Genomic DNA, 26,434 nt, shown 5'->3' with positions numbered 1-26,434 from the left:
ATTTTGTAAGTTAGACTTAACCGGTTGAGAGAATCTCCCATAAAATGTTAGAGCTGTTTCTGCCATCTCATCTCACAGTGGAAAAAGAAGGTCAGGGAAAGAAGCGATGTGTCCAGGGTCTTCTAGCAGGACACTCACATCACCCACTCTGCAGCCAGGATTGCCTTTCCAGACCACCTGCATTAGTTAGCTCAAGGGCCTCCTGGAGAGGACTTGACATTTGGCAGCACCTTGTGGAATGAGTGAGCAGGCCCTTTCCAGGGGACACAGCAGCAAGTGCCAGAGAAATACACTTAGGGTCCCTATATTTGTGCCTCAGTCGTGAAAATATACTTATCATGATACCCTTCCATCAGTCAGTTGTGAAAATATACTTATCATGATATCCTTCCATCAGAGGTTTGTAGAAGGATGCTGTTTGCCCTCCGTCCTGTGCTGTGGTACTCCTGCCTCCCCCATACCATCTTGGGTTACAAAGAGAAGGCCCTGGTGTGCCCAGTGATTGGATTTCACAGAGGCAGCAGTGGACCCAGGGAGGGTGACCAGGAATAGAGGGGCTGGCGCAGAGAGACTCACCTGGCTTCCACAGTGATGGCTCTGGGTCCCAGCTTTTATTCTGGCTTCTGTTTCAAATAGTAAAAGCTTTTCCTTTCAAGTGTGACGAGGAGGCTTGAATAGGCTTTGCTGGGCTCCTCAACGCCTGCTAGCATCCTCTTGTGGGTTCTTGACAGACAAGGTTGGCTGCCTCAGTGTTGGGGAGAGAGCGGCCTGCTTACTCCCTGCCTGTGCCTGTCAAGTGGTCTCCTGTGGGTATCCTGGATACTCTCTTTTGCTGGAGTCGTGGCCCATTTGAAGTTGGATGGTCTTTTTTTTTTTTCACATTATTTTTTCATTTTTTAGCTACATCATGCAGCATGCAGGATCTTAGTTTCCCAATCAGGGATCCAACTTGTGCCCTGCCCCCTACCCTCTGCAGTGGAAGTGCTAGGTCCTAACCACTGGGCCACCAGGGTCATCTTTAATGGTTACATCCCCTTGACATCTTTCACTCAGCTTATAGTGGGAAAAAGCAAGATCTGAGATGGACAATGGCACAGATGTCCAAAGGACAAGTAGGCTCTGCCGAGAGTGGGTCCCTATGTCTGATTGTGGCTCCTCTGGCCCATCTCCTCCTCCCATGTTCCCATCTCTCCACTTCCTCCCAATGCAGGTCATTCAGATCTTTTTTTTTTTTTTTTTTTGTCTTTTATTTTTACTTTATTTTACTTTACAATACTGTATTGGTTTTGCCATACATTGACATGAATCCCCATGGGTGTACATGCATTCCCAAACATGAACCCCCCTCCCACCTCCCTCCCCATAACATCTCTCTGGGTCATCACCGTGCACCAGCCCCAAGCATGCTGTATCCTGCATCAGACATAGACTGGCGATTCGATTCTTACATGATAGTATACATGTTACAATTCCATTCTCCCAAATCATCCCACCCTCTCCCTCTCCCTTTGAGTCCAAAAGTCCGTTATACACATCTGTGTCTTTTTTGCTGTTTTGCATACAGGGTCGTCATTGCCATCTTTCTAAATTCCATATATATGTGTTAGTATACTGTATTGGTGTTTTTCTTTCTGGCTTACTTCACTCTGTATAATCGGCTCCAGTTTCATCCATCTCATCAGAACTGACTCAAATGTATTCTTCTTAATGGCTGAGTAATACTCCATTGTGTATATGTACCACAGCTTTCTTATCCATTCATCTGCTGATGGACATCTAGGTTGTTTCCATGTCCTGGCTATTATAAACAGTGCTGTGATGAACATTGGGGTACACGTGTCTCTTTCAATTCTGGTTTCCTCGGTGTGTATGCCCAGCAGTGGGATTGCTGGGTCATAAGGTAGTTCTATTTGCAGTTTTTTAAGGAATCTCCACACTGTTCTCCAAAGTGGCTGTACTAGTTTGCATTCCCACCAACAGTGTAGGAGGGTTCCCTTTTCTCCACACCCTCTCCAGCATTTATTGCTTGCAGATTTTTGGATCGCAGCCATTCTGACTGGTGTGAAGTGGTACCTCATTGTGGTTTTGATTTGCATTTCTCTAATAATGAGTGATGTTGAGCATCTTTTCATGTGTTTGTTAGCCATCCGTATGTCTTCTTTGGAGAAATGTCTATTTAGTTCTTTGGCCCATTTTTTGATTGGGTCGTTTATTTTTCTGGAATTGAGCTGCATAAGTTGCTTGTATATTTTTGAGATTAGTTGTTTGTCAGTTGCTTCATTTGCTATTATTTTCTCCCATTCAGAAGGCTGTCTTTTCACCTTGCTTATATTTTCCTTTGTTGTGCAGAAGCTTTTAATTTTAATTAGATCCCATTTGTTTATTTTTGCTTTTATTTCCAGAATTCTGGGAGGTGGATCATAGAGGATCCTGCTGTGATTTATGTCGGAGAGTGTTTTGCCTATATTCTCCTCTAGGAGTTTTATAGTTTCTGGTCTTACATTTAGATCTTTAATCCATTTTGAGTTTATTTTTGTGTGCGGTGTTAAAAAGTGATCTAGTTTCATTCTTTTACAAGTGGTTGACCAGTTTACCCAGCACCACTTGTTAAAGAGATTGTCTTTACTCCATTGTATATTCTTGCCTCCTTTGTCAAAGATAAGGTGTCCATAGGTGTGTGGATTTATCTCTGGGCTTTCTATTTTGTTCCCTTGATCTATATTTCTGTCTTTGTGCCAGTACCATACTGTCTTGATGACTGTGGCTTTATAGTAGAGCCTGAAGTCAGGCAAGTTGATTCCTCCAGTTCCATTCTTCTTTCTCAAGATTGCTTTGGCTATTCGGGTTTTTTTTTTTGTATTTCCATACAAATCTTGAAATTATTTGTTCTAGTTCTGTGAAAAATATGGCTGGTAGCTTGATAGGGATTGCATTGAATCTGTAGATTGCTTTGGGTAGTATACTCATTTTCACTATATTGATTCTTCCAATCCATGAACATGGTATATTTCTCCATCTATTAGTGTCCTCTTTGATTTCTTTCATCAGTGTTTTATAGTTTTCTATATATAGGTCTTTAGTTTCTTTAGGTAGATATATTCCTAAGTATTTTATTCTTTTTGCTGCAATGGTGAATGGAATTGTTTCCTTAATTTCTTTTTCTACTTTCTCATTATTAGTGTATAGGAATGCAAGGGATTTCTGTGTGTTGATTTTATATCCTGCAACCATTCAGATCTTTTTATTGAGTGTATCCTGAGTCTGCCAGGCCAGAGGTGTCCAAGACACACCTGCAGAAATAGACAAAGATCATCCAAATGAGAACCAGCAGAGGCATTTCATTCAGAGCTTGCTCTAGCCAAGAATTCAGCCACTGTCACTTGCATTTATTTTATTTATTTATTTATTTTTTTAATAATTGGATTGTCACTTGCATTTAGCAGGGAGTCAAAGGAAGACAGAGGGGTTGAAAGGCTTTATAGTGGATGAAAGGGAGAAGGCTTCAGGTGTGCCTGAAGGCAGGCTGGGAGCCCAGGGAAGCTGGAGGCAGGCGGGCCAGCTGGCTGCAGGGAGTCCTATGTGGTTGCTTAGGATGTACTTCTGGCTGTCTCCGGTTGGTCCTAAATGGGATATTGGGATAAACATTAGGGAAACTCAGTTAGTAGTCAAGTTCTGGCCATTTGAAGCCAACTGTTACAGAGGATGTTATTTGGTTTCCTGGATAGTTGATGGAGATGGTAGTCTGACTGCCTACAAGTCTGACTTAACAGAAGGCTGCTTCCTGGGTGGTTGCTTTACTAATGGGATGATTTCCTGGACAGGATGCTGCAGGTTGTTGGTCACAGATCTATTTTTATACTTGATCTGGCCATTGTCTGTGTGTATATTCAGTCTCACAGCTTGCTTTTGAGCTCAATTCACTGGGTTCTCCTGAGCACCTGTTCTGGGCCTGGCAAGGGCATGAACAAGTGACTAATAACACTGGACCTAAATTGACTGGGCACTTAGCACCCCCAGCTCCACACTGGGAGCTGGGGTCATCTCATTTCACTGTCATAGTGTTGCAGGCAGGGGGACCCCTTCCAGGGCCCAAAACTAGGCTCTTGTCTAACCCTCAGAAATGAATTGTCCGAGGAGACACATGTGCTGACAAAGCAAGAGATTTTATTGGGAAAGGGCACCCGGGTGGAGAGCAGTAGGGTAAGGGAACCCAGGAAAACAGCTCTGCTACATGGCTCACAGTCTCAGGTTTTAGGGTGATGGGATTCGTTTCTGGGTTGTCCTTAGCCAATCATTCTGACTGAGAGTCCTTCCTGGTGGTGCATGCCTTGTTCAGCCAAGATGGATACCAGAGAGAAGGATTCTGGGAGGTGGTTGGACACGTGGTGTCTCCTTTTGACCTTTCCCGAACTCTTCGGTTGGTGGTGGATTATTAGTTCCGTGTTCCTTACCAGGACCTCCTGTCGTAAAATAACTCATGCAAATGGTTACTATGGTGCCTGGCCAGGGTGGGTGGCTTCAGTCAGTGTGTGCCCCCTAACAGTAGCAGCAACACTTGGGAAGGATAAGAAAACCAAGAGCTAGACCTTGAGGAGCTCACAGTCTTCCGAGGAGGCAGGTGTGTAAGCACAGAGCCACTTCATAATGTGAGGGGATGTTTACTTCAAGTCTGGAGCCTCTGGGAAGTCAGTACGCTTATTATCTTTGTTTTCCTTGAGGAAACTGAGGCACAGAGAGCTTAAGGAACTTGCCCGAGGTCACACAGTGAGAGGACGGGGTCAGGACTGTGGGTCCAGATCCAGAGCTCCTTAATAAACTACTGATGGGAGTGAGTGTCTGTACAGTTTGGCCACTTGCTGCTTTTACTTGGCGATAGATTTAGGAACTGGTTCCTGTCGGTACAGTGAGACCCACATTATCCTTTTCACGGGGATGGGACGATTAGCACTTCAGTTTAGTCTGACCCAGACTCCTCAGTCAGAAGAGTTTTCTCCCCTTTCTTTCTGTCTACCCAAGAAGTGGATGTGGCTTTAAGAAACTTCACTCCTTTCCCCTCTGTCCCGCACAGGCAGTAACTGTCTCTGTGTGAAGCATCTTCAGTGCTGAATATGGGCCATTTGAAGGACAATCATTGTCCAACCCATCCCACTGACTCTGCCCTGCAGGAGGGCCCTTGCAGGCAGAACAGTAATTGCTCAGTGATACAGGGTCCCAGCAGCCAAGGTGCTGATCGATCCTCAGTGGGTGGGTATTTTTGGAGCTGGTGCATTCCTTTACTACCAGGCTGAGTAATTACTACCGGCCGGCCACATCTGTCCCTTAATGGAATCGGCAGGGCCTGTCTCTCTCCTGGGGTCAGTCTGAGGCCCCTGAATCAGCCCTGACAATTGTCCAAGATAAGGATGATGCAGGAATAATAAAAGGAGCTTGGGGGAAGGAGAGATCCATCTAGCCAACACCAGAAACCACAGTTCAGAAGAGATAGTAGATACGGGAATATCAGGCCTGTCTGCTATCAGGCGGGGGACAGTCTGGGGAGTGGGATAGAGGAACTTCTCCCAGAGCCCCTGTCTGTCCTGAGAGCCTAGGTTGTTTGAACCCTGGCACAAGACAGCAGGAAGAAATATGTGGAGCTCCTTGAATATAGCTCCCTGGGCCAAGAGGGCATTGAGACCCTGGGCATAATTGTGAAAGTCTGTTTGATATTCCTGGAAGCCACGTGTCCCAAGAGCAACCACCTTCTCTTCTTTTATCTTTTGATTCTTGCCTTTAATGTTAGCTTTTAATATCTTTTCCCCATCTTTTATCTTTTGATTCTTGCCTTTAATGCTAGCTTTTAATATCTTTTCCCCACAAAAAGCTCCATAATCCAGTAATCAAGTCTTGTGGATCTCATACCCCTCTAACAGAGACAGTTCCATTTATTGAGTGCTTCTACTTTTCAGAGATTATCCTTTTCATTTTCAAATACGGGACTGAGCACACAGTAGGTGCCTAATAAATGTCTTTATTTTGCCACACATCCTGCTTTTCACAAGACTCACAACTCATTCTCACAGCCGTGCTGTGAATGGGCAGGGAGGACCTTCCCACGGAGGCTCTTCAGGGAGAGGATGGGCCTAAGGACATGTGACGAGTTAGGTCAGTACCAGGCCCTCTTGGTTTTCAGCCTGTCATTCATTCACCACTAAATAAGCAGAGACTTGCTGAGGATCTACTCTGAGGACAGGTGCAGCAAGAATTAGGCATGCAAAACTGGAAAAAAGAAGGCCCACTTCTCTTGGGGAAGCTGGCTGGGGTTTGCATCCTAGTTCTGTGGTTGGGAGAGGAGAGTCAGATTAGCTAGGGGAGAGTTTGGGGTTCTGTGTGACCTTGGACAAGTTGTTTCATCTCTTTGTAAATTGAAGGTAGCAGATGATAGTAAAATGAAAATGATGATTGTGTGTAAACCCCAGGAAACAAGTGCCTGGAGCAGAGTGCTGCTCCTTAGATGTTAGCCATCATTATTCCTTTTTGTTTCAAGCCCCATATCCTGAAAGACTGGGTATCTGTCATAAGAGCTTTTGCCTGGAACCCCCTCCCCCATCCGATCCCAGCACTTCAATACTTTGTTAACCCAGCAGGAGCCTGACTCACTGGCGTGGGTTCACACTGCCTTTCTAGTACAGATCCGGGCCCCCTTTGAAGATCAGTAATGGAAAGCTTTCCCTTCCTTCCCAGTTTCAGCACAGCCCCTCTGATTACCCTAATGCAACCAAGGAGCTGAATGCCAAGGGTGCAAACCCTGCTTTCCAGCCACAATTCCCTCTGCACCTTTTGCTTTTCAGTGATGCTTCTGAGCTGGTGAGGAGGCTGCCTTTCAAGCAGACTCAGCTCCTCCTTGCAGCTGAGCATCGCCTTAGAGCCTGGAGCTAAAAAAAAAAAGGCTGGACTTCAGAGAGCAACCTTCCCTGGGGAACAAGAAGCTGGGCAGGGATGTGATTTTGTAGCCCCAAGTCTCAATCTTGACAGCAGTGATCTCTAGAGGAGGATATGCCAAGCGATGATTTGGAAACCTGCCTTGGCTTTATTGAGTAAAAAAGCAGGAATCAAAAGAGTACATAGGCTATAGATATTTTTAACAATATCTATTTATTTGGGTGCACCGGGTCTTCATTGAGGTGTGTGGGATATTTAGCTGTGGCATGGGAACTCTTAGTTACAGTATGTGGGATCTAGTTCCTTGACCAAGGATTGGACCTGGGCCACCTGCATTGGGAGCATGGGGTCTTAGCCACTGGAACCACCAGGGAAGTCCTCCTCCATTTGTTTTTTAAAAATAATATCTGTCCATCCATCTATCTATTAGTATGTACATAGAAAAATATAGACTAGTGAATACTAGTCTAGGGGTGGAAACAGGATTTTCATTTTCCGTGTTCCATATTTTTGTCTCTATTTTTACAATGAGCATGCATTGCTTTTTATCAGTAGAAGATGTGTTTAAAGTGAAACAAACTGTATCGGTTATGATAGGCCAGTTTTGGATTAAAGTGAAAGTAAAAGTCGCTCAGTTTTGTCTGACTCTTTGCGACCCCATGGACTGTAGCCTGCTAGGCTCCTCTGTCTGTGGAATTCTCCAGGCAAGTATACTGGAGTGGGTTGCCATTCCTTTCTCCAGGGCATCTTCCCAACACAGGGATCAAACCGGGGTCTCCTGCATTGCAGGTGGATTCTTTATCATCTGAGCCACCAGGGAAATCTTAGTTTTGCATTCAGTTCAGTTCAGTTCAGTCGCTCAGTTGTGTCCGACTCTTTGCGACCCCATCAATTGCAGCACACCAGGCCTCCCTGTCCATCACCAACTCCTGGAGTTCACTCAGACTCATGTCCATTGAGTCAGTGATGCCATCCAGCCATCTTATCCTCTGTCTTCCCCTTCTCCTCCTGCCCCCAATCCCTCCCAGCATCAGAGTCTTTTCCAATGAGTCAACTCTTCGCATGAGGTGACCAAAATACTGGAGTTTCAGCGTCAGCATCATTCCTTCCAAAGAAATCCCAGGACTGATCTCCTTTAGGATGGACTGGTTGGATCTCCTTGCAGTCCAAGGGACTCTCAAGAGTCTTGTCCAACACCACACTTCAAAAGCATCAACTCTTCGGCACTCTGCCTTCTTCACAGTCCAACTCTCATATCCGTACATGACCACTGGAAAAACCATAGCCTTGACTAGATGGACCTTTGTTGGCAGAGTAATGTCTCTGCTTTTCAAATGCTATCTAGGTTGGTCATAACTTTCCTTCCAAGGAGTAAGTGTCTTTTAATTTTATGACTGCAGTCACCATCTGCAATGATTTTGGAGCCCAGAAAAATAAATTCAGCCACTGTTTCCACTGTTTGCCCATCTATTTTCCATGAAGTGATGGGACCAGATGCCATGATCTTCGTTTTCTGAATGTCGAGCTTTAAGCCAACTTTTTCACTCTCCTCTTTCACTTTCATCAAGAGGCTTTTTAGCTCCTCTTCACTTTCTGCCATAAGGATGGTGTCGTCTGCATATCTGAGGTTATTGATATTTCTCCTGGCAATCTTGATCCCAGCTTATGCTTCATCCAGTCCAGCATTTCTCATGATGTACTCTGCATATAAGTTAAATAAGCAGGGTGACAATATACAGCCTTGACGTACTCCTTTTCCTATTTGAAACTAGTCTGTTGTTTCATGTCCAGTTCTAACTGTTGCCTCCTGACCTGCATATAGGTTTCTCAAGAGGCAGGTCAGGTGGTCTGGTATTCCCATCTCTTTTAGAATTTTCCACAGTTTATTATGATCCACACAGTCAAGGCTTTGGCATAGTCAATAAAGCAGAAATATATGTTTTTCTGGAACTCTCTTGCTTTTTTGATGATCCAGCGGTTGTTGGCAATTTGATCTCTGGTTTCTTTGCCTTTTCTAAAACTAGCTTGAACATCTGGAAGTTCACAGTTCACGTATTGCTGAAGCCTGGCTTGGAGAATTTTGAGCATTACTTTACTAGCGTGGGAGATGAGTGCAATTGTGCGGTAGTCTGAGCATTCTTTGGCATTGGCTTTCTTTGGGATTGGAATGAAAACTGACCTTTTCCAGTCCTGTGGCCACTGCTGAGCTTTCTGAGTTTTGCATTAGGAACAAATAATTTTAAATCTCAGTGGCTTCAAACAACAAAATCTTGTATTTACAGTTGGTATAGCATTGAGTGTCCATGATGGTTATTGGCACTGTTCACATGCCTGAGTGCTAGGTGACTTGCTGCCTTCAGTGGTAATGGAGGACTAGACCTGAATTTTCTTGAGAAGATAACTCAGCACAAATATGGCCCAGGAGGGCTGTGCACAGAGTGGGGAAAATATTAAAACAGTGACAACAATAATCTCCCTTGATGACAGTAAATTTCAGCAAGAAGATCTAATTTTAAGTAGTGCATCTTTCTGAAGCTTCTCCCGGATAAACCAGCTGCAAACATTGTCCATGGTAGCTAGCCAAGCAACCCTGTGTGTGTGTCGGGAGGGTGTGGAGAGTCAGTAAGTGGCATGAGTATAATTGCAGAACCTAGAGCCACACTGGCCTCAGGTCAGAACCTGGTTCTGCTGTTTCTAATGTCCTGATCCATATGGTGCGATCCATTTTACAGCACTTCAGTGGGTCATCGTAAGGATTAAGTTGAGGTAAAACATGGTAACATTGAAAAGAGGGTACCGGCATGTGGTGAGTATTCAAGACAGTTTGCTCTGCTGATCATGATGTAATCGGTCCCCTGTGCCGTTAGATCCTGTCTGCTCCTCCCAAGAGGACCTGAGGTATCCAGATAGCGCATGTCAGGAGGATCTGTTGTACTTTTGGGATGGACCACCTAATGAGCAACTAATCTGTAATTTGATAGGAGTAAAAGTTGCCCTTTTCTAGAATGGGGTTCACCCAGATGGAAGCAAGCCAGAAAGTCATGAGGAGAAAAAGAGCTTAGGAAGAAGAACCTGCTGTTCAGAGTGGTTCTTGAACAAACAATTCCTGAAACAGGAATGCCTTGTTTGACTTGGAGTTTTGTCTAAACTTTTTATTTACTTATGTTATTGTTTATTTTTGGCTGTGCTGGGTCTCCTTTCCGTGTATGGGCTTTCTCTAGTTGTGGCGAGCGGGGGCTACTCTCTAGGTGTGGAGCACCGGCTTCTCATTGCGGTGGCTTCTCTTGTTGCAGAGCACGGGCTCTGGGGCGCTTGAGCTTCAGCAGTTGTGGCTCACGGGCTCCAGAGCACAGGCTCAGTAGTTGCGGTACATGGGCTTAGTTGCCCCGAGGCATGTGGAATCTCCCCAGAGAAGGAATTGAACCTGCCTTGGCAGGTGTATACCTAATCAATGGACCACCAGGGAAGTCCTAACTTGGGCTTTTTAATTAACCTCACTGATGAGGGAACAGTCTTGACCTTCTGACACCTGGGTTGTTGACGTTTGTTTGTAAAGCTTTCAAGAGCAAGCCTCCCACGGGTCTGTCAGGCTCTGAGCCTGACCAGAAAAGATCCCTGCCCTCCCGCTTCTCCCCAACCCTGAGAGGAGAGGACATGATGATGCAAAAGCCTAGGGATGATGTTCATTGTAGCCACACATGATGGCAGGGAATTTAAAGGGCCTTTGAGTCATGAATGCAGCAAGACAGAGATGTGGAGAAAAGCTATTGAACAGCAAAGAAAACAGAGCTGGCAGGGCACGCCGTGTTTTCATTAAAACGCTGTCAGTCAGATGAAAAGCTTTTCAGCTTCTCAACTGCGGAGATGCCCCCGGCTGATCCCAGGCGCATCTCCCCAGCAGGCCTCGCAGACTGTCCTCTGCACGGAGGTGTCTCCAGCCTCCCCCAGAGCCTCTGCTCCCTGAAGGCTCCACTCATCCCTGACCTGATATCAGTGCCTGGATGGACCCCTCCCCGACCCCACTCCCCTGAGGAAATGGGACTGTCATTCAATCCCTCCCTTCCTTCTTTTATCCGTGAATCTCAGGGAACATGGGGAACATCTGACCACCAGTTGGGATCTGCCACGTGTGTGTGCCTTTGGGCAGGTTATTTGACCTCTGTGATCCTCAGTCCTCTCATCCGTAAATTGGGAGACATTTGTGAGATTTCATGCATAACTAATACATTGCCTGGGACACAGCATCACTCATTAAATGTTCACACCTGTCTCCTGTCCCTTGGTCATGTTTATCCCATGTTTGGTGACCAGTACCAGGACATCCAGGCCATCCCAATCCTGGCTTCTCTGCCGCCTGGAGGTGTGATCTTGGCAAATTGCTTAACCTCTCTAAGTCACCATTTCTGCTTCCATCAAATGGAACAGAGTAAGACAAATCTTGCAGAGCTGTTCTGAGGATCAAATGAGACAATAAGTATCCGCTCCTGGTGGCCTCTGGGGTTCTGAGGATCAAATGAGACAATAAGTATCTGCTCCTGGTGGCGTCTGGGACTCGTAGTAAGTAACAAAGGGAGAAGGAGCTGCTGTTACCACTTCTGTAGTACTGCAGTGGAGTCCAGCAAGATGATGTTGTGTGAATTCTCCTGTGTTGTGTGAAGATCATCCCAGGGCAGCCGGGCCTGGACCTGAGTGTGAGTGCTGGACCTGCAGATCCTCGGCCTAACATAAAGGGTCTGGATTACCTGAGGGAGGAGGCCTTGGGGATCCACTGAAGAATTACAAGTTCAGAGCTGTGCTCATGAAGTGAAATAGGTCCCACTGTGCAGCGTTGATTGGAAAGGGGCTGGAGGCAAGAGTCCAGGGAGGAGGCTGCCCGAGTGGTCCAGGTGAGAGGGACTGGGAGGAACAAAATCAAGAGCCTGTTTGAGCTGCAGTAAGGAAGGCCTGGCTGGTCATTCTGGATACCTCAATGCAAGGATTCTGTGGCCCCTAAACCAGCCTCAGGAAGGACCCCAGATGTGCCATCCTGAGCAGGGGTGAGAGCCTTGCTTCCCAAAGCCAAAAGCAGGGCACCCAACTGGAATGATGGGTGGCAGTGGTCGGGGTTACCCCTCCTTTTGCATGACTATGGAATTCGCCCTTTGGGAAGACTTCCTTTGGATCTGGGTTTCCTCGCTGCTTTCCTGGCCCAGGCAGCCAGCGGTCACTGTGGTCTCTGGGTTGTTTCCACTTCCCCCCTCCTTACTCTTCCTTCCCACCTGGCAGAACTCCGCCTGGAAGGGAACTTCCTGCACCGCCTCCCCAATGAGGTCAGCACCCTGCAGCACCTCAAGGCCATCGACCTGTCCCGGAACCAGTTCCACGACTTCCCCGAGCAGCTCACCACCCTGCCTGCGCTGGAGAATATCAATCTGGAAGAGAATGAGATTGTAGGTAAGTGGACCCAGTCCATGGCCCTGCCCCTCCTGTCTGCAGAGCCTGCCCTGAGCTCCCTTGCCTGAGTTGAGGCTCACAGGGCCTTCTGGGGCACAAGGGATGGGGCTCTGGAGGCAGTTTCATAGACAAGAGTGAAAAGTTGGGCTTTCTGGTCTGAGATTCCTGAGTACAAGGCATTGAGCCTAGAAAGGTAACTATTATGAGGTCCTGCTGCCTGCCAGGGGCCAGGCTGGATACTTGCTTTCACCTGGCAAGTAGAAGGTCTTGGCTTTTCATACCTTGAGCCCTGAACTAGTTGGGCCACCCTGGACCTCAAGCTCTCCTCTTGTCTTCATCTTCCAGCCTTGGCTGCCTTTACAACCCTTCAGCTCAGACCTTCTATGTGTTAACTCCTGCCTGAACTCCGGCTCTCCCTCCTTGGCTTCACAGGAACTCTTTGCCATGATTAAGCAGGAGCCCCCGGGCAAACAAGTTCAGAACAGCCTCTCTGAACCTTCCAGTACAAATATGCTCCCCCTCAGGGAAGCAGAAGGTCTCTCCCTCCGAGTTGGAGGTGTGCCTCCTGCAAATAGCAGACCCCAGCAAGCTGGGTTCCTCTGAGGTGGAAGAGGCGTTCCTTTCCTCCTTTGGTAACTCTTGCATACCTCTTGGTCTCATTCGGCCTGAGCATACTCTCAGACTGCTGTCTAGCCCCACCAAGGGAGAGCCTGGCACTCACAGGCTCCCTCAGCGCCCCCCGCCCCCCCCCCCACCCCCGTGCCCCCGGCTCCTCCTGCAGCTGCTTTAGCAGGCTCTGTGAGCCCATCTCCAGCTCCATGTCGCCTTCTCTCGCGTTGCCTCTAATGTTGATGGTTAATAATAACCCCCTTCAGTTATGCGTTCATTTTGCTAAGCTCTTTTGCAGGCATTATGCTATTAGATTAAAAGCAAGAGGCCTCTGGTGGTTTGATGCTGCCCAGTGCACTGGTGAGCCTCCCTTCTATCAAGGATGCTGCCTGCAGGGCTCAGGCTCTGGCTGAGTGGGAGGGGGAACCAGCTAAGCTCTGAATTTCAGGGTCCATCCTTTTACAGGTGTGTAAACTGAGGCTCAGAGAGGTTATGAGAGAGCATGGGGTTGCACAGTGAGACCCCAGAAATGCCAGGCTAAGAGTACATGATTCTAAAACTGAGCCCTATGCCTGGAGAGGGCTTCCCTTGTCTGGCCTCTGGGAAGGCCCTGGGAGTGGGCTCTGGTTCAGACTTGCCGTCCCAAGACCAGGATCACTGAGTGGCTGGCCCCTGGGTTGGCACCCCCCTGGCCGCACGGGGCCTTGTGCTGTCTTTAAGCAGAAGTGCCTGTTTACTGTAAAGCTCCTGACCACCTAGGGCTTCCTCATAGCTCAGTTGGTAAAGAATCCGCCTACAATGCAGGAGACCCCGGTTCAATTCCTGGGTCAGGAAGATCCTCTGGAGAAGGGATAGGCTACCCACTCCAGTATTCTTGGGCTTCCCTGGTGGCTCAGCTGGTAAAGAATCGACCTGAAATGCCTGCAGTATGGGAGACCTGGGTTCGATCCCTGGTTTGGGAAGATCCCCTGGAGAAGGGAAAGGCTATCCACTCCAATATTCTGACTTGGAGAATCCCATGGACTGTATAGACATTACTTTGCTGACAAAGGTCCGTCTAGTCAAAGCTATGGTTTTTCCAGTAGTCATGTATGGATGTGAGAGTTGGACTTTACAGAAAGCTGAGCACCAAAGAATTGATGCTTTTGAACTGTGGTGTTGGAGAAGACTCTTGAGAGTCCCTTGGACTGCAAGATCAAACCAGTCCATTCTAAAGGAAATCAGTCCTGAATATTCATTGGAAGGACTGATGTTTAAGCTGAAAAACTCCAGTACTTTGGCCATTTGATGCGAAGAACTGACTCATTTGAAAGGACCCTGATGCTGGGAAAGACTGAAGGTAGGAGGAGAAGGGGATGACAGAGGATGAGATGGTTGGATAGTGTCACCTACTCAACGGACATGAGTCTGAGCAAGCTCCAGGAGTTGGTGATAGACAGGGAAGCCTGGTGTGCTGCAGTCCATGGGGTTGCAAAGAGTCGGACACAATTAAACGACTGAACTGAACTGTATAGTCCAGGGAGTCACAGAGAGTCAGACACAACTGAGCAACTTTGACTTTCCAGATCACTGGGGTCTTGCCCTGAGCTCTTCATTCTCAGCCAGGCCCTCCTTGCTGGGCCCTTCCTCTGCTGCCTTTTGTTCTTCGAGGCATTCCTGACGTCTGCTGCTTTTCCAAACGGGGCAGTAACCAAGAAAGGGCTACTTGTTTGGGCTAATGTCAAGACCAGAGCTAGGTGGGTAGCTGCAGGCAGGCAGGTCAGGATAAGTGTTGGCCATTGGCTTCCTCACTTCCTGACTGTATCTTTGAAAGACTTGCATCCCTTCTCTAAGCTTCTGCTTTCTTCTCCGCTTTCACGTGGTGGTTCTCCGACTCTCCCCAAACCCCTGCCCCAGAAGGTGGCTTTTCCTCAAGCAGGAGAGCAGGGTGAGTGGGCATCTCTGCTGGCTATAGTATAAGAAATGACTCTCCCCAAAATGAGAAGTACAGAGTGACAGATCCCCTAATCTTCCCCCCTTCAGCAAGGCTGACAACATTCCTTAGCAGCAACAGCTCCCAGAACCTAGATCAGCTGTTTTGACTTATTCTTTTGTGTACATATCTCTTCCTTTCTACAGAGCGACAGTAATAACTCTGCACATGGAAGCATCTTGCAGTTTACCAAGAATGCTCATGTGCAGGCCCAAGATAAGAGGGTGATCATCCCATTTGATAGACGTAGAAACTGAGGCACTAAGATTCCCCTGGCCTTCATGGTCAAGGGTCTACTGTACACCTGGCCAGACAACACAGACTTCAGCCACTGGGCTGTGTTTCCCAGTCAGTTCCTGCTGCCCAGGCCTGGGGGACATGGGGAGACTGGGGAATGCCCCTGACTCCAAGTTGACTCCAAGTTTTCCCCAAGTGCCCAGCAGCTCCTAGAGGTGCTTGGCTGATCCCAGGACTGCTCCACTGTGGGAATGCCCTGGGCGTTCTCCCCGCACCAGGTGGAGAGAGGGGCACATGGAGGCAGTGGTTGTTCCTTACCGGAATCTCCTCACTCCTACGTTCTACCTCTCTCCAGCCCACCCTAGTTACTTGGGTGGTTTCCCGATTCCCAGACCAGTGGAAGACCAGGCCACAGCCTTTGCAGCCCAGGTCGGAGGGAGGAGGGCTGTAATCACAGTGAAGTAGGTGAGGGCTGCACACTCCTTCATTATGGAAATAGCTTTGTACTGTTCATTGGTTGTAGCCGATCTCCCGCAGGAGCTCATTGGGATAATTGTGGTAGGAACTTAGGATGTTTTCAGTGTGGCTTATTTTTCCCCCAGAGCTCTCAGAGGGGATTGGAAGATTTTAAAAAAAAAATGTTTTCTAAAGAAATAAATTGGAGGTGCATGAATCTCCTTAAAGCTTTAGTTTGTTAAGTAGAGAACAACCAGCTCTGAAACAAGCTCCAGGTGCATCTGAAGGGACCTCCTCAAAAGGTGCCTCTGGCCCAGCCTCAGGAAGGCCTGGAAGCTTCCAAGAGCAGTAGCATCATCTTTTTTTAAATTTTAGTATTTATTTTTTTCCATTTATTTATTTGGCTGCGCCAGGTCTCACTCGCAGCACGCAGCATCTTCAGTCTTCGTTGCAGTGTGGGATCTCCAGAAAAGGCATGCTGAGACTTTAGTTGCAGCTTGTGAACTCTTAGTTGCAGCATGCAGGATCTAGTCCCCTGACCAGGGATCGAACCCAGCCCCCCCTGCATTGGGAGTGCCGAGTCTTAGCACTGGACCACCAGGGAAGTCCCCAGCAGTGGCATCTTGTTTCTGAACAGTGCCACTGGCCGGCACTCTCTGGGCCGTGATGCGGGGAGAGGCTCAGCTCAGGTCCATGGAGGAGAGAAGACACAGGGCCTCATCAGCGTATGCAGGCTGGGAGAGGCAGGGACACTGCCCTCTGCTTTCTGGTCCAGCTGCGGGTGGTGGGAGGATGCTCATCCTTGGTGCTCACTGGTAGCCAGAGGCCCTCAGGTCAAGGATCTGGGTGGCATGTGACGGCCTCATTGCTGCTGCCTCCTACGGACAGTCCTCTGGTTTGTGTGTGACTTGGCCTTTGAGTCCTGTCATCTCCAGAGCCAGCGTGAGTGCAGTGTCTGCATGCAGCCGACTTGCAGCTGGTTGGGAGCACAGTGCAGAGCAGGAATCCCAAAGGCTCGAAGGCTCTCTGAAATGGCTGACACTGAATAGGGCCAATTGTTTCGAATTGCCAGCTGTGACCCACTAGTAAGCTGTGAGACCAGTGTGTGCTGGAGTTCCTCACCTGTGGCATGGTACATACCGCTTTGTGACTTTATATCAGTTTTACTATATGCCTGCATAAATATAGGTACTGGGTCATGATGTAAAATATATTTCTATTTTTTTTTTTTTTTTGGCTACTCCACAAGGCTTTTGGGATCTTAGTTCCCTGACCAGGGATTAAACCCATGCCCCCCACAGTGGAAGCACGGAGTCTTAACCCCTGGACCCCCAGGGAAGTCCTAAAATGTATTTCTTGCTGTGAGTCACAATGAGAAAATAACAAAAGCTGCTTCTCTGAGTTGTCCCACAGGGACTTGGGGTCTGTGCTCAGCTGGCCTGGCTCCCGTCCCTCAACTGCGCTGCATTCTTCCCTCCTCCCATCTCCACCCGCGTCTATGTCCATCTTGGTCACCACCACAGCATCCTCCTGGCGACTAGTTGTTGGGGGTGGTGTGAGGATGGGCAGTGGGGCCTCTGCCGAGGGGATGATCTCAGCTCTCCTCTCACCTGAGTATGGAGCCAGGCAGATGCTAGGTTCAATGCTACCTGACTCTCTATCCCCACCCCGCCTCACCTCACACACCCTGCACGGCCTGCGCTCATAGTCCGGAAGTCCTGCCTCCGGTCTTTTCATTTGCTCTGCCTCTGTCCTAACCCCCCAAGTGCAGGTCCGGGCCTGGTGCCGATGAGCAGGAAGTGGTGCAAGTGACAGGACTCTGCCTCCCCCACTCGCTGGCTCCCAGCACACACACCACAGGTGCCCCCGTCCGGATGGGAGGCTTCCTGGGTCCTTGGAGACAAGCCTGCCAGGACATGGTTGTTTTCTCCAGGCACTCCTGAGAGAGAGAAAAGGGTTTGTAGCTTAGAGTGTTTATTCCAACAGCAGTGCATCACAGGTTTCTGGGATATGGGTTGGTCCTTGTATTTTCCAAACCAAAAAGAGGTATATGGAAACTTCTGAGTGTGTATAAACAAGACTGCTTGGGGTGAGAGAGTCTCTGCAGAGGTAGGGGCTTCAGAGATGAAGGAGATACAGATCCTGACCTCAAGCAGCTTGCAGACAGTAGGGGAGGTCTGAATGGAAGTGGAGAGTAAATTTCTAGATAAGACGTGGTCAGGGAACTTCCCTGGTGGTCTCGTGGTTATGACTCCACGCTTCCACTGCAGGGGGCATGAGTTCAATCCCTGGTTGGGAGCTAAGATCCTGCATGTCTTTCAGCACAGCCAGAAAAAGACCAGACGTGGTCAGAAGGGCTGAGGGTGGCCATCCAACTATCCTTGTGAGGTGGAGTTCCCAAGAGAGGCCTGGGGAAGCTTCGGAGGTGGTGGAAGCATTTAGTCTGACTGTGAATGGTGACATGAGAAGAAGATGGGTCACTCATCCTATGAAAGCCAGGGAGTCAGTGCTTTATCCCAGCAGCTGTCATGGAGGGCTTGAAGGTGGGTGCTGAAGCAGCGTTCATGCCTAAGAACTTGGAAGTACCTGATGCTACAGAGCAATTCAACATGTTCCTGGAACATATGGGGGTGAAGGGAAACCAAGTATTGAAGAACCTTCATTTTGCTAAATAGGAGACTGTTTTGGCTAAGCTAGAATTTCACTTTTTGTCACCCTCAGTTCACCGAATTTTTGTTTTATTTTGTTTTTTACCTGATGCATTCACTGTTCCAGAGAGAGCAAGAGATCACAGGAAAAGAAAATCTTGTTAAGAATTTAACAAATAGAGCAATGGTACTTTTAAAAGTACAGATATCCTTGGCTTTTTGAAGGTTTGCTTTACACCTGTTTACTTCACTTTGATTTCACTAGTCAAAGAAATCTGAAAAGGATTTTCACTCTTATGAAAAACTAGGAAAAGAGCAAACAGCATTCAGCATTCATTTTGCAGCAAGTGTTAACAGAGGAAGCTCCTATCCTGAGCGGGGAGAGTGGCCCCGCCAAGCTTCTTCCCGGAATCCCCACTCAGCATCAAGCCGCTGTTGCTTTGAACTGTGTCTGTGAGCATCTGTGCTTTATCTCCATTTATTTTGTGTGTCTTTTAGTAAGTGAAAGTGAAAGTCGCTCAGTTGTGTCTGACTCTTTGCAACCCCATGGACTATATAGTCCATGGAATTCTCCAGGCCAGAAAACTGAAGTGGATAACCTTTCCCTTCTCCAGGGGATCTTCCCAACCCAGGAATTGAACCTAGGTCTCCTGCATTGCAGATGGATTCTTTTCCAGCTGAGCCACATGGAAAGCCCAAGAATACTGGAGTGGGGTAGCATTTCCCTTCTCCAGAGGATCTTCCCAACCCAGGAATCAAACCAGGGTCTCCTGCATTGCTGAGCTCTCAGGGAAACAAGATCTGTCCTAAGGTGATTGTTTCTTCACTTTATACCATTTCTGCTTACAAAAGCTTTTATGTGAACTTTCTGCTTTTGGATAGCGGGGCATATCTGTATCTGTATTACATAGAGATGCTTTTGGCTGCATTTGCTTAATTCTGTCCAATACAGTTTCACTTCTTACTTTTGAGGCCAACAGTTCTCAGAGTCAGTGGGGGCGGGGGTGGTCCCAGGACCAGCAGTATCACCTTATAACTTGATAGAAATACATATTTTTAGGTCCCTCCCCAGACCTCCTCAATCAGAAACTGGGGGAGGGAAGTGGACAGCAAATGATTTTCTTTTCTTATTTTGACATCGCCATGTGGCTTGTGGGATCTCATTTCCCCGACCAGGGATTGAACACAGGCCGTGACAGTGAAAGTGTTAAATCCTAACCGCTAGACCACCACCTGACAGGAAGAGCTGACTTATTGGAAAAGAGCCCAGTGCTGGGAAAGACTGAAAGCAGGAGGAGAAGGGGATGACAGAGGATGCGATGGTTGGATGGCATCACCAATTCAACTGACATGAGCTTGAGCAAGCTCAGGGAGTTGTTGAAGGACTCACAAAGAGTCAGACATGACTGAGCGCCTAAACAACAGCAACAGACCACCAGGGAACTCCCTAGCAATTTATATGAATAATCACTGACCCTGCCTCCAAATGACGCAGATGCATGCCGAAGTTGGAGAACCCCTATCGAGGCTCTGGCTTCTTCAAGTGTCACGCAGCGGCAGGGTGGGTATCACCTGTTAGAAATTCAGACCCATGGACAGAGGAGCCTGGTGGGCTACAGTCCATAGGGTTGTAAAGAGTCAGACATGACGGAGTGACTGACACTTTTTCTTGGGTGTGGCTCAGTGTTTAAAGAATCTGCCTGCAGTGCAGGAGATGTTGGAGACGTGAGTTCAATCCAGTTCAATCCCTGGATCAGAAAGATCCCCTGGAGGAGGGCATGGCAACACACCCCAGGATTCTTACCTGGAGAACTCCATGGACAGAGGAGCCTGGTGGGCTATAGTCCGTGGGGTCGCAAAGAGTTGGACATGACTTATTGGGACTGAGCACACAAAGGCTTTACCTCCAATGTCCTGAATCATAATCTGCACCTGAGAAAGACACCCAGATGCTTTCTATGCACAGCAGGACCTTATTCCTGAAGCCCCCAGTGCCACCTCTGGGCAGCTGACTGTGCTTATTGGCCCTGCCATCCCCCCAAGCACAATGCTGCTTAAACCTCACGGAATTCCTCAGGGTACCCGCCACAAATCCCCATTTGGATCCCTCTGGAGTGCTTGTTATAAAGGAAGACTCCTGGGTCTCCTCTCAGACCCACCACATCAGATTTTGTGTGGATGGGACCCCGGAATCTGCCTTTCTAACACGTGCCGTGGGCGAGGCAGTGGTGTGTTGATTGAGAATCTCTGTGCAACTGACGTCTCTATCATTCTCTCCTTTCCTCACATCTATCCAGCTAGTGCCTAGTACAGCCCACTCTGCTTCTTGAATCATCTGTTGCAGCTTGTTCTTCCTTTCACACTTCACAACCCCCACCCCTGACTCGCTGTCTTCCATCATAGTTTATCTGGGCCATGGTGCCAGCCCTCAAACATAAGGTTTCCACAAAGTACAGGACCCTCATCCCCTGGGATACAAGGATGAGGGTGAGGGGCACCGTGGAGACTTGGAGGGAGCACTCCTGGCCCAAGGGGACACCTACACGCCTGCCATGGCCCAGTGTATCTCTCGGGGCCCAGGCCCTCTGTCGCAGTAACTTCTCCCTCCTCTGGGAAGGTGGTGGCGGGAAGAGGCAGATTCCTGCAGGGAAGCACAGCTTCACTCTGGTCTCCATCAATAGAAGAGAGTCTCCAGAGTGGCCTCCCTTAGCCTAGGGCACAGGTGCCCACTAGGGCCTCAGGATCGCCCTCCCCCTGCTTTGATGTCAGTATGCCAGCTTCACCCCATTTCACAGAATTAGTTGATCAGCATCACAGGAGCAGAGAGGCATGGCTTTATTTCACTCTGAGGCTCTACCAGGCTGCCCCTTAGTGGGAGGTTCTGCAGGCTCTGTTTGTTCTGGGAACTCTCGAGGGGGTGGGGAGATGAGCCACAAGCACTGAGTACCAAGTGCTAAGTGAGAGGGCCACGTAGTGGCTGAGCAGGGAAGGGCTTCCTGGGGAGCAGGAGTGAGTGGGACCCAATCCTTTTGTTCCCAGCTTCTCTGTGCCTCTTGGGGGACAGAAGGCGACTTCTTTCATAAGAGTCCAGGAAATAGTTTTTAAATAGAGGAAACCCTAGAAAAGCAGAAGTGGAACTAATGTTCTATTTGATCTAAAAAAGATAAAATCGCACCGATTTCAAAATCTAACAGCCATGGCTGCTTGACACTGCTCTTCTGTAATTCTCCTATAATTTGCTCAGGCCTCTCTTCTGGATAGGAGGTGTTACCTTCACTTGACAGCTAAGAGACAGGCTCAGAGAGATTAAACAGCTTGCACAGGGGTGTGGTGGAGGCAGGATTTGAACCCAGGTCTTTGGCACGCCTGGGCCCACCTCTGGGTGTTCCAGAACTTGCCAGGTCTACATGTGATGGGAGTGGAGGGTGTGGGTGGCGCCCAGAGAAGCATGTGCAGGTCCACTGGTCTGGTAGCACCAGGACGCTGTTGGCCAGGTCACAGGGGGAGAGTTTTCTTACACTGGCCTTGCTCAGCCCTGGCATGATCCCTGTGGTGGCAGAGAAAGGAGCTCTCCCTGCAAGGAGTCACACTACAAGAGCTTTTAGCTGGTATTTACAAGGAGCTAATTGGCAAGCACACTTCCTCTAGCTTCCTGCCTGCCAGAGAAGGCTGTTAATGTCTGCGTGTGTGTGTGTGTGCATGTGCGTGTGTGTGTGTGTTGTTAGCCGCTTGGTCGTGTTAGACTCTTTGCGACCCCATAGGCTATGGCCTGCCAGGCTTCTCTGTCTGTGGAATTCTCCAGGCAAGAATACTGGAGTGGGTTGTCATTCCCTTCTCCAGAGGCTCTTTCTGACCCAGGCGTTGAACCTGGGTCTCCTGCATTGCAGGCGAATTCTTTACTCTCTGAGCCACCAGGGAAGCCCTGTTAACCCCTAAGACATGTCAAAGCAGAGGGGGTCTGGGAAGACAATGTCAAATCCCTAACACTATCCTCCTGCCCCTGGTTCTTGGGCTCTAAGCCTGTCTGAGGGGAAATGGAAAGAACCCTGGGCACTGAGTTTGAAATCCCCCCGCCCCCGAGCCTACAACAGTCTGAGCCTTGCCCTACCCCTTGCACCAGGCACTAAGTGTTACAGTGCCCAGGAGAAGAGAATTCACCCTCCAAGGTGGCAGCTGTCTGTGTGGCACAGTGGACTCATGCCCTCTGCCCAGTATGCCCTTGTCCAGCATCAGCAGTGTGCTGCCGCATACCCCATGAGCAGTGAGCAGTCAGTGCACGCATCGATCGTGAAGCCATCGTTAGACACAGTGTAGGAGTGCTTGCTGGCTGTGGAGCCTCTTGAGGGAGAAGCTGGGAGTAAACAAACAGTCTTCAACATCAATTAGACTTGGCCCCCAGACGTGGAAGGGAGGGAAGCTCTTGTTGCAGCTCCTGCCCACGTGTGTCTGCCTGGAGGGAATTAGCAAGCCAAGTCTCTGCCCAAATGGCATTCCCTGTGCCAACCAGTGAGTGGTAAAACCTTGATTACCCAGAACCTCCAATTATCCAGGATGCTCGTGATGCTCTGATGGTAGCACACAAGAGAAGAGCAAGAAAAGTTCTCTGACATTTGCTTCAGTTCAGTTCAGTTGCTCAGTCGTGTCCAACTCTTTGTGACCCCATGAATCGCAGCACGCCAGGCCTCCCTGTCCATCACCAACTCCCGGAGTTCACTCGAATTCATGTCCATCGAGTCAGTGATGCCATCCAGCCATCTCATCCTCCGTCGTCCCCTTTTCCTCCTGCCTCCAATCCCTCCCAGCATCAGAGTCTTTTCCAATGAGTCAACTCTTCGCATGAGGTAGCCAAAGTATTGGAGTTTCAGCTTTAGCATCAGTCATTCCAAAGAACACCCAGGACTGATCTCTTTTAGAATGGACTGGTTGGATCTCCTTGCAGTCCAAGGGACTCTCAAGAGTCTTGTCCAACACCACAGTTCAAAAGCATCAATTCTTCGGCGCTCAGCTTTCTTCACAGTCCAACTCTCACATCTATACATGACTACTGGAAAAACCATAGCCTTGATTAGACGGACCTTTGTTGGCAAAGTAATGTCTCTGCTTTTGAATATGCTATCTAGGTTGCTCATAACTTTTCTTCCAAGGAGTAAGCGTCTTTTTAATTTCATGGCTGCAATCACCATCTGCAGTGATTTTGGAGCCAAAAAAAAAATAAAGTCTGACACTCTTTCCACTGTTTCCCCATCTATTTGCCATGAAGTGATGGGACTAGATGCCATGATCTTCATTTTCTGAATGTTGAGCTTTAAGCCAACTTTTTCACTCTCCTCTTTCACTTTCATCAAGAGGCTTTTAAGTTCCTTTCACTTTCTGCCATAAGGATAGTGTCATCTGCTTAAAACAAAGCAATTCCATGCTGCCTTAGACAAGCCAGTCTAAGAGATGGGCTGTCCCTGTCTCTGTCCAGAGTGCTGGATAGCAGCCCAAATGCTCTGACTCAGAACTCAGCCTTGCAAGGATCTTATTCAGGGAGTAAGAGGCTCCCAGGGGCACAGACACAGATTTAGGTATTGGAGAAATGTTCATTCACCAGCTGTTTTTTGACTGAGCAGCCTGCTCTGTGCTAGGCACTGTGCTGGAGATGGAGATGGACAAAGCACACTCCCTGTTCTTGCGGGGCTCGTGGCATGTTAGCTACCCTGGCTGATACATAGTGACTGTTTACTTCACATCTGGATCTTCTCTAAGCAATTTCAAGTGTGCTTTTGTTTAATGTGGGCAACAGCCTCATGTTGTTGTTGCTTAGTTGCTAGTTCATGTCTGACTCTTTGCAACCCCATGGACCACAGCACGCCAGTCTCCTCTGTCCTTCACTATCTCCCGGAGTTTGCTCAAATTCATGTCCGTCGAATCAGCAATGCTATTTAACCATTTCATCCTCTTCTGCACCCTTCTCCTTTTGCCTTCAATTTTTCCCTTACGAGGCAGGTACTATTATTCTCCCCAGGTGAGGAAACCAAGGCTCAGGGAAGTTAAGCAACTTGGCCAAGGTCATGCTGCCTGGACAAAACCAGGATCCCAGCCCAGACAGTCTCTCCAGAACCCCAGCTGTTGAGGACAGTGCTTTGCATAAGAAGAGGGACTATAGCTGGAGGGAGATTGAAAGCCACAGGGAAACTATGGCTGAAGCACATAACTTTGGTTGGAGGAAAATTCTCTTGGGGTGGAGAGAACAGGGGTAAGGTAATGAGGCAGGATTTCCTAAGCCATGAGTTCAGGCAATCAGCCTGGCTCTTGGCGGCTCCGCCCCACACAGATGGAAGCGCTAGATGGATGTTTTCACCAGATTCTCCCATTCAGCCTCACCGGGAAGACCTGTGGTACTCAAACTAGCTCTGCATTCAGATCACCCGGGAAATTTCAAAATACCTGTGTCCCGGCCATACCCCAAGCCAGTTAAGTTAGAATCTCTAATGGAGGGTTTGGGGCTTGATGATTTTTTTTTTTTAAGCTCCCCAATGATTCCAATGTGCAGGCAAGGTAGAATCACTGAGCTAAACCGGAACCTTCCAACAACAAACATTCCATCCCTCAAGAAACTATAACCTCCTTCATTCTCCTCCCTATGTCAGTTGTGTGTGTGCACACACGTGCGTGCTTAGCTACATCAGGACGAGAAGAGCAATCACCCCAGCCATGAGAGCTGACAGTTGGCTGGGAAGGTGACAGAGGTGAGCTCTGTGGACTTGCCTCTTGGCCTCTTTTACCCCTGACCCTACGGGACCCTGGGCATGGTGCTCTGCTGGCCCACCAACCACCCCTTCTGATTTCCTTGTCACACACCTAGCGTTTTCACTTATAAATGAACCAAAGGCAACTGAGAACATGTAGATAGCAAAACTGTGGGCCAGTTCCCAAAGTTCAGGTTTATTCCGAAGAATCATAGTGTAAGTAGACAGGAGTGGGCCTGAGCTCTGGCACCTTGTGCTCGGGAGCCTGTGGTCCTGCCTGGGTGGGCTGCTTGACTTGGCTTCCCAGTACTGGACATGCTCACTCAAGTTCAATGACCTCACCGTGATAGCTTGAAATTGACCATAGTAGGAATATTTATACCATGAAAAAATGGGCAAATTCTGGGAATTCCCTGGTGGTCCAGTGGTTAGCACTCAGGGCTTTTGCTGCTGGGGGCCTGGGTTCAATCCCTGGTCAGGGGACTAAGATCCCACTGTGTGTTAGTCTCTCAGTCGTGTCTGACTCTTTGAGACTCCATGGACTGTATGTAGCCTGCCAGGCTCCTCTGTCCATGGAATTCTCCAGGCAAGAACACTGGAGTGGGTTGCCATCCCACTGTGTAGTACAACCAAAAAATGAAAAGAAAAAAGAAAACCTTAGCAAATTCTGCAGATCAGGGATGTTTCCCTCCAGGAAGTGGAGTGTTAAACCTTAGCCAGCACATCACTAACTTGTTATTGCCCTCCCTCCGCTCCCACTTCCCCTCCACCACCACCTTTAACTCATTTTGTTTTCTAGAAGCTGGTTTCCCTGGTGAGGCCCTCCCTTACTCATTCCCACCTAGTGCTTATCTTAAGAGCGTTTCTTCGTATTTTTCCAGTTTATAAAGAAGGTCTGATTTCGCTGACAGTGATCTTAAGTCTGAGCAGCAAGAGTTGTAAAATTGGTAGCAGTAAGCTTAGGTTCTGAGCATGGAGAGGATTTACAAAGGACCCACAAAGGAGTCATTCACACGTCCGCCCCAACCCAGGAGAAGAGCTTTCAGGAGGCCATTCCTTTTCTACCCCACATGTCCTTTACCCCTCACTTCCAGACTCTTGGTGTATACACAGTACATGAGGCAGCTCTTGTCCGCCATCCTCCAGCTGCAAGGGAGGGACTGGCAGACACTTAATGGGAGGCCACAGCAAAACTGCCATTGTTTCCTGAGGCCCTCCCAGTGCTTCTAACTGAAACAGTTGGAGGAGCAGAGGGGTTGGGGTGGGCCGGTGCAGGGACTTCAGTAGGGAGGGGGAGGGACACAGGAGAGCAAAAGGGGAAATCTGCCCTGGAAGACAAATTGCCAGGCTTGGGCCAGGCAATCTGAGTTACTTACTTGGCTATCTCCAGAGCAGCCAGAAATAGGACTATGTTATTTATTTTTAATTTC

At 48.5% G+C, this 26,434-nt stretch overlaps 1 protein-coding gene across 4 annotated transcripts in view; it reads left to right on the top strand.

Moving 5' to 3' along the window:
- LRRC20 (leucine rich repeat containing 20) overlaps nt 1–26,434 on the top strand; it is a 76,648-nt gene that overhangs the window by 39,757 nt on the left and 10,457 nt on the right. For all 4 annotated transcript variants that reach the window (XM_004021432.6, XM_042240776.2, XM_027962184.3 and 1 more), the window contains one exon: nt 12,184–12,351. In XM_004021432.6, coding sequence (XP_004021481.2) covers nt 12,184–12,351 — 168 coding nt within the window. The remainder of the gene's footprint in view (nt 1–12,183; nt 12,352–26,434) is intronic.

Source organism: Ovis aries, chromosome 25 (genome assembly GCF_016772045.2).
Source record: "Ovis aries strain OAR_USU_Benz2616 breed Rambouillet chromosome 25, ARS-UI_Ramb_v3.0, whole genome shotgun sequence".
Taxonomy (NCBI): Eukaryota; Metazoa; Chordata; class Mammalia; order Artiodactyla; family Bovidae; genus Ovis; species Ovis aries.
The sequence above is the reverse complement of the archived record's forward strand: the minus strand, read 5'-3'. Positions and strand labels throughout refer to the sequence as shown.